Source organism: Balearica regulorum, chromosome 4 (genome assembly GCF_011004875.1).
Source record: "Balearica regulorum gibbericeps isolate bBalReg1 chromosome 4, bBalReg1.pri, whole genome shotgun sequence".
NCBI classification, from domain to species: domain Eukaryota; kingdom Metazoa; phylum Chordata; class Aves; order Gruiformes; family Gruidae; genus Balearica; species Balearica regulorum.
The window spans coordinates 53,897,671-53,908,918 of record NC_046187.1 but is presented as its reverse complement, the minus strand read 5'-3'; the positions used below and the strand labels follow the sequence as shown (position 1 = coordinate 53,908,918).

Sequence of the window (11,248 nt, the reverse complement as noted above, 5' to 3'; positions counted from 1 at the left end):
TTTCCTTTTTTTTTTTTTTTTTGCTCATGTGACTGCAGGACATCACAGCCGCTCCACGGCTTTTGTTACTGGTGCAGTTATTTACTCTGGTCCCAGCGTATAGTTCCCTCCAGGGGCTGATGCACACTGCAGTGCTCTGAGCTGTATGCAAACCTCTCCGTGGAAATGTGACGCCAACATCTTTACCTAACCTCCTGTTCTTCAGCCCAGAAAGGAACATGGCCAGCCATACTTGACAGACATGCTCCTGGCCACATGAGCTTAGTTTAGATGTTTCCATTAGGCATACATTTTTCCTATTCACTACCTTTTCATGCCTACCTGCATTCATCAAAGCGTATGTTGAAGTTCACACCAGTATAATGGGTTTTGTGAAATCTCTAGCATTTTGTGTCAATTTGGCATGGTACAGTCTCCACAAATGCCCTACCTGTCACAATCGGAGACCTTGCTTGCTCCAGAAGTACCTACTTCTCAGAGCAGAGACAGAACAAAACCATTTTCAGATGGGCAGTACAAAGTACAGAGCAGCAAGCTCTCTTCTCCGTTCTGCTTGGTCCTTTTCCTTTCTATCTACTCAAGGCCGTTACATGCCTTACGCGGACAGTCCATTTCTCTGTAGAGATGCAAGGTCAGGATGCACGTTTCAAATGCAATTCCATGACAATCATGTTTTAGCTGTTAGTTCTCAACTGCTCATCAACCAGTGCTCCTCTCCCTCTCTAGCCATTCACATGGTGTTCTTATGCCCCATCAAAAACATCATTTTGATGGTTATATAAAAAAAACCTCAGACTTTAAATAAAGTCTAACACCCATGAAAAAGCAGCTCGTTGCATATTTACTGCTGTCACATCATAACAAAAAACTGTCTTGTTGTCTTCTTTTTAAAGCAAGAAATAATTGAAAAATGATTCTTCAGCCTTTCCTGTTCAGTGCTGCAGTAAAGGACAGGACAATTATAGGGTGATACTAAAGATAAAATGCAACCACATACGCTTAATTATAAATCTTTTTTTACATAACCTGCCATAAAATTTTAAATGAAATTATGTAAACTTTAAGTCCCTACTACTAAGAAAAAGTCAGAAATATTTTTAAACAGCATCTAGAATTTTTAAAAAAAATTGCTTTCTATCAGCTAGATGTGTGGCAGATTTTGCAACACAAGTTTCATAGGTCGAATGTAAAAATGGAACTTACTTGTGGCATTTTATTGTTGAGAAAACACATAACTATTTTGAAGAATTTATTGTATTTTTGAACCATTTATCTTTGCAAACTAGGAGGAGCAACACAAAAGTTCTCTTCAGCAACATACTGCAAAGTAAGTTTTAACTATCCACTTTAATATCTTTTGAAGTACAGACTTTCTAGGTACCTGCTTCCTTTAATGTGTTCACAGTACACCTAGAAATTGTATAAATGGATCAGCACACAAGTATCTTCTATCCAAATGACATCCCAAACTTGATAGCGTACACATATATGAAATAAATTGCTGTTTATTAATTCTGCTACTGTAAATAAAAGGAAGTTTTCAGTCCTTTTGTCCTAAAGGATAAAAAGTGTGTCACCAATAAAATCAGTTTAAAAAGCAGTTAGCAAAAATTAAACCTTTCCTCTACAAAAGTCTTTTAGCAAATATATGCTATCACAGTATAATGAAACCTAAAGCAGCGTTACACTTTCAGTGCGCATCATACAATCATGAAGCATTTAAATGCCTAAGGCCATATCAAGGCAGTATATTCATTCTTCTACAAAACTACTAGATCTAGAGGAAAGGGAAAAGTGGAGTCAAGACAAATATACCTATGAATAAAATAGACCTCATCAATTTATTCCTTACACTCACAATTACAGAACAGCATGCTCCTGAACAGACTACTGCACAACCTGCAGTAACTCTTTCCAGATTTTTTATAAATATCAGTAACAAATATCAATTCCAAACTCATTTTTTTAGCTTGAATTTGGTACCACTTGTGCAAGCTCTTTATCTGTTACCTGAACCGTTATCAAATTTGTTACTTATATATATTCGAGACTATGATCAAGCCATAGCTGTTGAAATGATTGCAGTCCTTTCACCCTAAGATACATTTTTCAGTCTTTCATTCTTACGATTCTTTACCTCCTTCTCCACTTTTTCTGATGTCTTGAATTGCTGACACTGAACATCATGTATATCTGACTAAATGTACCAGTACAAAATAACTTACTACATTTTATATACACACTTTTTTTTTTAAATATTCTGACCCACAAAACTTCTGTGCTAGTTTTTAATATTAGAAACATATATTTAGGTTTCCTATCCATGAAGCATATTAAATTGTATTCATAGAGGCCTTTCTACAAGAGAGCTTCGTGTCCTCCTCCTCCTCTGACCAGTCCTCTGAAGTCCCATTTTTTGTATGAATGTATTATTTTACACTTTGCTTATATGAAAACCTATGGCACAACAAACCATAGCGGAAGAAACTCAAGACCCTGATTTTGAAACTCTGAAGAAGGTAAGTCATCAAGTCTTCGCCTTTATATACAAAACATGCATATATACACAGATGTCCATGTTGAGAAGTACACGTAAGTATTTATGTAAGCAGATAATTTGCTCTTTACATATGGAAGAACACTTTAACAAATAACAGAAACCTTAAGATTCCTGGTGTACTCTTCTCTAGTGTTATGGCTTGCAACTTTTGTTACATACTACGATCAAAACCCAATCTGGTTTCACAAAGGTTTAGACTAGGATTTACCAGTTATCTGCTATATTAGGTGGGCTGGGAATATTCTTTTCGCAGTCTACATAGGTCAGCTCGTCTCCAGCACTGCACCTCCTTTTGAAAACATAAATATATTTAAGTGAAAAGCCATCAACTAAGATACAAAACCAGAGCTAAAACCCCAAACTTTACTCTGAGTAAAGGCCCAGTGCTGAGCAGCAAACAGGTTGCCTAGAGAGGTTGTGGTGTCTCCATCCTTGGGAGATACTCAAAAGCTGTCTGGACATAGTCCTGTGCAGCCTGCTCTAGGTGACCCTGCTTGAGCAGGGGAGTTGGACAAGATGACCTCCAGAGGTCCCTTCCAACCTCAACGCTTCTGTGATTCTATACTGGTTTTGTTTGTAAAGCTGATTTTTCCCAGCATGTAAAAAGATTGAGTTTAGTGATTAATAAATGAAGAAACAATTTTCTGCAATTATTCACACACAAAATCAAGTGTTTATTTACTATTTACAAGTATAAATACATTAATGCTACAAGTTCTCTGTCATTTTCTTCATTATCATGGCACCTTAGATAAGGATAACATAATATACAAGGAAGATGCCTTAGTTTTAACTAGGCACCTGTGCAGTCACTATCAAAGTTTAACCAAAACAAATATGACACACACTGTGCTGCTTTTCCATAGTTATATAAATCTTTAGTACTAAAAGCAACTGTACATTGGATTTTTCTATTTTTGTTCAGATACAAGATTTTATTATTTTTATCAAAGGATTAGTAGTTTATTTGGTCACAAGTCCTAACGGCCTTCTCACTTCAGTATTTTATAACATCAACAACTTTTGGCTTTGCAGAGAACTTCCCTGCCCCCCCAAGTCAACAGGGGAGTCATCACCAGCAGACACCGTCAATGATCTGAATTCCATCATTTCAGTTGCAAGACAACCTTCAAAAAAGGAGAAAAGGAATGAGATTAAAGTTGGATGAGGCCAAAACTTAAAGTAGTCTAGGAAATACAGCTTTTTGCTTCCTGTTACGGTGTGATATGCAGCTGTATGAACACGTCTTTCCTCTGGAAAATACACCATCCCTCTCTCAGCTTTCTCTTACAGCCTCACACAACCATCACTTCCAATAACTTTCTCTAGCATGTACTGCACACAAACCACTCCTCAGCTCCCTGTAATCAAAAAGTAGGATGGTAATTTCCAGGTCCAGTGAGAATTTCCAGGCAGAACCGAGGGACCATTTCTAGAGTGAATTCCTCCTTGTGCGCACATAAAACTAAATAAGGAGATGACAACATCCCTCAGCTTCCATACAGACCTTCAAGCAGAAGGCATACGGAGACTGAAGTCCGTCCCAGAAGAATCCTTGTTTGCATAACATAGAATTCATGACAAGCTGCTATTTTTATTTAGTTTTGGAGGGGAAAAAAATAAAAATAAATCAAGGTGAAAGAAAGCTGTTAAGGGCTCTCATTTCACGAGAACACCGTACGTATCTGGACTAATGTATTTACCTCACTGGGAGCTATGTAGTTATTCAGAGGTCTCACATCAGCCTTATTAAAGTAACTATTACACATAATCTTACTATCTTTTCTAATTCAAAAAATAACAGCATTATTATAACTTAGTATTTAACTACAAGCTACAAAACTATTATTTCCAGTTGTTATACACTGATAAAGATTATTTCTAAATGTTAGTCTACAGATTCCAGCTATAGCATCATAACATTATATATCTACAGATATCTACATATCTAAAGAGCCCCCTTACTTGCTATATGTTATGAAGCAACTAGAAGCTGCTGCTAACTTCTAAAACATGTTGATACAACACCCATTCTGCAAGATGTCAGTGAATTCCATCTCTCAGATAACAGACTTAAATATTTAAGACACTTTCAGATTAAAAAAAACCAACTGCTTTCCTTTATAACAGAGCCAGAATTAATACTGAAAGGTAACTGAACAAGAGGCACTCCAGGATTCACAGATATCACCAGGGTGCAAGTCAGGTGACATTTCTTCCCCTAACAATTTCTCTGTGAATCCTCACTTCCCTTAGTCTTTTCTATAAAGACATCTGAGACGCTCTAAATAAAGTTCCACTTGAAATTTTCGTCTTGGTTTACTGTATCGGAATCTTTGTAATCTTCTTCCTGATTTACTATGCCATGGAAATTAAAGCACTCCATTTGAACCAAATAACTCACTCTGTATGCATTCCCAGCCACTGACATTTTGAAGCTGGGAAACACTGGAGTTCTCGCCAATCTTTCAGAATCAACTCTCATCTGACACTTTGTCACTTCATTTGCTTCTCCTCCTATTGTCAAAACAATTTTTAATGGTACTCTGAACAGTTATGCTTATCAGGATTCTAATTACATTTTTTAAAAATTCCAGACTAAACTGCGCTAAAAAACTCCTGAAGTTTATCCAAGATAATCTGCCTTATGTAAGGTTTTCTGTAACTCTATATCATTTTGCCAATGAATGATTTACTTTGGATTTTCAGCAAGATACCCAGAACAAACAATTTCAGTTAAGATAAACTCAGTACATGAGAAGTCAGGAACAAAGAATGGTATCAGTAAAAGCTACCTTATTAGCGGCTTCCAATGCATTTATTAGGTTCTGCAACTCTTCCTTATTCATCTCTATAGAAATTGGTTTAATTTCACCATTTTCTCTCACATCCAAATCGAGATTAACAAGTGGCATTTGCAGCATGGAGAGCTTATCACTGGAGAGAGCAAGCTATGCAGATTGATGAAAAAACAACAACAAAGTGTAAGGTGGAGCCATTAAGTTTTTAGTCTTTCTTAGCATCACATCGGCACTTTTTATTGATAAATTAACAAACACCAACACGACAAGACTAACTTCTCACAAGTCATCTCTGCAGTTTTGCTTTTGGCTTTTTCTTCATGTTGGGATTTTTTTGTTGTTTGTTAATACCAACAATATCCTGAAATACTAAAACCTCTGTTCATAGCAATGCATTTGTCAAAACAATTTGTTAAAATTACTGGGCTGCTACATTTTTGTATTCTAGGTGAAAAGAAAGAATACATTTGATCATGGCTCTTGAAAAATTAATTATATGAATTCTGAAGTCACTGTATTCAAATAGTTCTAGCAATCAATAAGTAAGAAGGGTCTTACTGAAGGGGACAGTTGGGATAAAGAGGTCACCTTTGTGCATTTTTCAGCTCTCTCTATAGCTGATCCAACACTGTTTGTCAGATATCCTATTTGACAAACACTGATGAAGATGATTACATATCAATTATGCTTTCTTTTTTATTATTGTATTCACTCTAGTATAAATAAGGCCTTTATAATACATTAAAATCAAAGATCAGTTGATAATACTGTAGGTCAGTATTGAACACACCTATCTTATTTATTTAGAGAGCAGAACGTAGTACAGCAGAAGAGAGACAACGTCCTTGGTAGGATTCGACTATGGTAAGCAAAAAAATATCACAACCAGCTCAAGGAATTAAAAAAACCAAAAAAACAAAAACAACACCCAAAAAACCCCCCACCCTGGTTTAAAGCAAAATTAATATAATAGTTCAGACACGTATCAGAAATTTGTATCACAAAATAGAAAGAAACTCAAAAAATATTCCAGAAGAAAAAGTTAAAAGAAACTACAAACAAAAAAGCCAAGAGTTCACATAAGTCTAGTTTATATTTTTGTCAGCAGTAAATGCAGTTAGCGAGAGATCAATCCCTAGCAACAGTACATCTGAAGCACAATATGATGCCATTATTTGCTCTTGCAAAATCTTGTCTATTGTAGGCATTGCTCTTTGATTTCCAAAGCTTTTTGCTGCACAAATTTAACATTCTTGTTGAAATTGAAAAACAATTTAACAGCTCCCATGGACTAACTAAACAATATTACTTAAACTGTTCATATTTTAAGTCTTTGATAGAGCGTAATTTAAAGCAGCTGTTTTCGTAACCCCAAACCACCATCCAATTTTAGGCAACAGTTATCAGTGGCTTATTTTCAAAATAAGTCCAAAGATAAATGATTTCAAACTGATTATTAAATAATTGTTTATTGCAGGAATCTAAAAACTTGAAAAAAGTTAGAGAAACACATCCTGAATTAGTGTACAACTCTTAAGTAAATATTTCTTCTTCCTTTGAGTAAAAATACTGTCTATTCAGGCCTCAAAATCATAACAGCACATGAAATTTTCAGGTGTTCCTGAATAACATTCAATCACCTTTTAGGAAAGGGGTAGGTATTGCAGCTTTAAAAGAGAGGAGAAAAAAAAAGAATTTTACTTTTAGTTTATACAAATTTCTGGCAAGTCTTCGATGTGTTATCAGGAATGTGCTTTTCTGATACCTATAAAAATTAAACCATGCTCCAGAATGAGCAGGCCTAATGGAACTATATCAATAGTTACTTCTGTGTTGTGGAATGCTTCTTTCAAACATTAAGGCAACACTCTCACCTTTAACTGCCAGTCAAAATCCTGCAGCTGGGCAGAAGAGATTGCATTTACTCTTTCCACTAGTGCATTCCTAATTTCTTCTTTTCTGCCTTTTAGACATTTTGTGATTGCTTCTTGATAGTTTGCATTTAACTCACTTATCCGCTGAGCAGCCTACAAAAATAAAAATTATGATTGCTTAAACAAAAAACGCACAGAAATAACATGTACCACCTGTACTGTGTTCTGTAGATATCCAAGCTTCTACCCAGCTAGCTGTTATACTTGACTCCATAGTCTCATCTTTCTTATACTGCCCTCAGAGGCTACTCTCTGCGTTTGATAGCTAGTCAGTATTTACCACAGCAACATATAAAGAAAAAAAATAAAAAATTCTTTTCATTTACATTAAAAAAAACTAGATAATGGAGGCTTTATCAGCCGCCTTAGACACCACCCTAAAATCAGAACAAAAGTCACACACACAAACAACACAGGTTTAGCTCTGAAAGTTTCTGAACATCAGAGTGGAGACAAAATACCTCGGCTTAGCTGAAACAGACATACTGATGTACAGACTTTCCTATGGCTACACAAGTAGCTTGCTTTGATCTAGATACCAGCGTGTAGTCAAAATACAAGCAATGGCCAAAAGATAAGAATTAAGATTTCAGATAATGGAAGAAGTTTTTGCAAAGTTTATATATTGGAATGTCCCTGACCCATATGGTCCTCCATTCACAGTCTAGATTATTATTTTTTTTATTTATCTACAGTCAATACTTTAAACCACTTCAATGCAGTAGTAATGAACAAAGAGAGCCAAATAAGAGTATGAATTGTCTTCATTGCTAATGAACAGTAATGACAGCTTATGTATTTTAAGGAAAACATTTAATTTGGTGGCACTTAAGATATCAATTTAAGTGACTAAAACAGTACTTTAACAAGTATTATTCAATTTTATTAAAAAAAATCCTTGTCTAATTTCACTTTTTCTTTTTTTAAAAAAGTATCTCTAAATGCTGCTAACCTATCTGTTTAGGCTTAGTCTGCTACTATTTAAATACTACATTATAAAAATACTTTACTACTAAATAAACTACAAGACTAATCACTCCAATATGATCTCTCAAAGTCAATCCAAGTCAGCGATGAGCCCTTACCTCTTCATCAGATATGTTTTTGCCAACCACAGTTTTGAAATGAATCATTGTTTCTTCTAAAATCTCCATCCACTCCGACAAGCTCCAAATACTGCCATAATCCTGGTATCGAGGATATGCACGGCCACATATGCCATCAACTATTTTATGAAGGAACTGAAACAATGTGATACATAAGAACAATTCTATCACAGTTAACCTACACCAGATAGACATGAGACTGATCAGGCAATTCAGTTATCACCCCTCCCTTCACAGGGTACTGTCTCAATGCTTCCTCTGAGCGCAACCCATGTACCATTCCAAAAAGTCATAAAGAGATAGTCCCTGAATATGACCTGTCCTCCCCTCTTCCCCAAGGTCAATTCACAAGGTTTGGCCACAGAAATCATAATGTGATTCAGATTCACCTAGGACTTAACAGTTTTGTGCACGGCTATAACACACTGCTGAGCTGCAGAGCTGCCACGCCAAAGGGCACCTCAGTCGCCTCTGCGCTGGGATCGTCAGGATGCAAAGCACAACTCAAAATGCTCATCTCAAAGCCCGTGCATCTCTCCAGTCTCCCAAACCACTACCCTCTAGCACTAAGGCTCTTCTGTATGCCTGGCTTCTTGGCCTGCCGCAGCGATTTTTCTTTGGGCACCGTAGTGAGGCAAACCCAGCCAGCCCGCTCCTTCACCGGCCGGAAACCGGCGGAGCCTCTCTGGGAGCAGCCGAGCGCCCCCTCCCCGCAGGCCGCCTGCCTCAGTACCGGCTCATAGCGCCGAGCCCCGAGAGCGGAAGACGGGCTAGGGAGAGCTCTAAGGGCGTTTCGAACATTCTAACAGCAACGCGAGCACAGAGACACCCGCTGGGTGCACCCCCAGCGTATTTTGAGCTGGTACTTTTCGTTTCGTTTTGGAGAGGCCCCGAGGGGCCGGTGAGGGGAGCTGCACCGCTCTGCGGCCGGCAGGGCCGGCGGACGACGGACTTGGCCTCCCCACAGGTGCCGGAGAGCTGCACCTCGGCCTCTCCGCGGCCAACACCGCCCTACCCAGCCCCGAGGGGCGTTACCGGACACCGCCCGGCCAGGACCGGGGAGCAGCCGCCTGTTCTCGCCGCGCCCACACCCCCCGGTTCGCTTCACGGCGGCAGCGGCCCCGAGGCCCCGTCCTCTCGGAAAGCAGCCACCTACATCGGGCAGGCCGCTGACCGGAACGGCGGCCGCTGGTCCACCTGCCTCAGAGGCGCCAGGGCCCCGCTGCCGCCCGCCCGGGGAGACGGAGAGCCCACCTCGAGGGCCCGTCCCGGCGGGAGCTTCTCCAGCAGCCGCAGCATTTCCAGCCCTTCCCGGCCCCCCGGCGAGCACGTGACCGCTCTGGCTGCCCGCGAGCAGGCGCGTCCACCTCCCCTCCGGCTGCGAGGCGCATGCGCACGGGCAAAGACACCCCGCCCCAGATCGCGTGTTCGAGTCCCAGCCCCGGCGCCGCGGGGATCGCTCCCCCCGGGGTCGTCGGGCAAGTTGCCGCTCTGTGCAACCTTCAGCCAGACGGCCGATGAACGCCCCCAAAATTTTACGAGCTTTTATATGCAATAACACATCAGCTGTTTTTACATTCTGGCTGTTTTTCAGCTTTGCTTTTTCACTGTTAACTGGCCAACCTTCCAACTGATGGCAGGGGAGGCAGTTCAAGGCTTACAACAGGGACCACATCTCCGATATTAAACAAAATTGAGGAAGTTAGGAGAAATACTAACTACAGAAGTCCATGCTGCTGGTACAGTGTTTACCATGAACAACTCAAGTCTTGTTTCTGCTTTGCCAAAGTGGGAGTTCAATGCTAACCAGATCATGGAGGAGGTTTATGGAACAGAGTTTTAACATTAGCAATGACCTTTCCATGCCTTAAGTTGATTTGAATGCGAACGTGAAGAACCAAAAATGCCCTGACCACTTGTACGACAAAACCAGTATGAATTCAAGTCCCAGCAAGGCACAAAACTGCACAGACATTGAAATACCTGTAGGCAGACCTTAATTCACTGAAATCACTAGGCTAATTCACAGGCAAACAGTTATGCCTACGTAAGTATAACACTGGGCCGTAAAAATATGAAAGCAGCTACAAGTCTGTACTGGTGGATAGAAGGTCTGTGGAAAAACCCAGGCTGGTTAAGTCAGTTTGTAGCACATCTTCTCCAAAGACTGGTACGTGGCCTTGTAGGAACAGCGTGGTGTGTGGGAGTTTTGGAGAGCAAACAGATGGGGAAGAACCAATCACATATTTTTCTGGCTGTAAACATTCAGATGCACCCAATTTCTCTCAGGGTTTGCTACTGCTCATAGATGACATTTTGAATAAAGATTTCTGGAAAATGTATTTAATTTTATTATGCAGAAATTACTTGATGCTGCTGTTAAATTTAGGAATAGCTAAAAATGCAAATAAAAATTTATTTTCTATAATTTTCAATAATAATTTCCTTTGCTCCCCCAGAACTTGCTCTGTTAGGTAACTGGAAACCTATCCAGTTTCTTTTGACCGTACAATGTTGCACACTACAAAATAGAGCAGCAGGGGGAGCGTCTGCTCCAAACAAAACAGACCCAGAGACAACTGGAGAAATACGAAGGCGATCCAAATTTGGAGAGAAATAAATTAGGGTAAATAAGGACAAAGGTAATGAGTGTCCCGCTGAGTTGAAAAAAGGTGACAAAACAAGTCACAAATGCGAGAGAGCAAAGATGTAACACATGAAAAATAGGAATACAGGAAAGAGGACAGGGAACCACCATTCTGTCTGACACAATCTCAGTGACCACTTTCAAAGCAGCTTATTTTTCACAGATCTGAAGAATAAAGAGAGTCACTTTTCATAGATGAG

At 39.4% G+C, this 11,248-nt stretch overlaps 1 protein-coding gene across 2 annotated transcripts; it reads right to left on the bottom strand.

Annotated features, from left to right (window-relative positions):
* Nucleotides 1-3,210: 3,210 nt before the first annotated feature.
* On the bottom strand, nt 3,211-9,785 carry COMMD8 (COMM domain containing 8). 2 transcript variants are annotated; one of them, XM_075752221.1, is made up of 5 exons: nt 9,656-9,785; nt 8,381-8,536; nt 7,236-7,388; nt 5,356-5,511; nt 3,211-3,687 (listed from the first exon to the last, which is right to left on the bottom strand). In XM_075752221.1, the coding sequence occupies exons 1-5, from the start codon at nt 9,698-9,700 to the stop codon at nt 3,667-3,669; spliced, it is 531 nt and encodes a 176-aa protein (XP_075608336.1). In that variant the 5' UTR covers nt 9,701-9,785; the 3' UTR covers nt 3,211-3,666. The 2 variants fall into 2 exon arrangements, with proteins under 2 accessions (XP_075608336.1, XP_075608335.1); XM_075752220.1 differs by lacking the exon at nt 3,211-3,687 and having other exon boundaries at nt 5,308-5,511.
* Between the last annotated feature and the right edge of the window lie 1,463 nt (nt 9,786-11,248).

What these genes read in the sequence shown, in the direction of transcription:
- COMMD8 (XM_075752220.1), bottom strand. Translation starts at nt 9,700, where the DNA reads ATGCTGCGGCTGCTGGAGAAGCTCCCGCCGGGACGGGCCCTCGAG. An exon ending in CGCCGGGACGGGCCCTCGAG is followed by an intron (nt 8,537 to 9,655) that starts GTGGGCTCTCCG and finishes ACATTGTTTCAG; the next exon opens with TTCCTTCATAAAATAGTTGA. An exon ending in AAAACATATCTGATGAAGAG is followed by an intron (nt 7,389 to 8,380) that starts GTAAGGGCTCAT and finishes TTATTTTTGTAG; the next exon opens with GCTGCTCAGCGGATAAGTGA.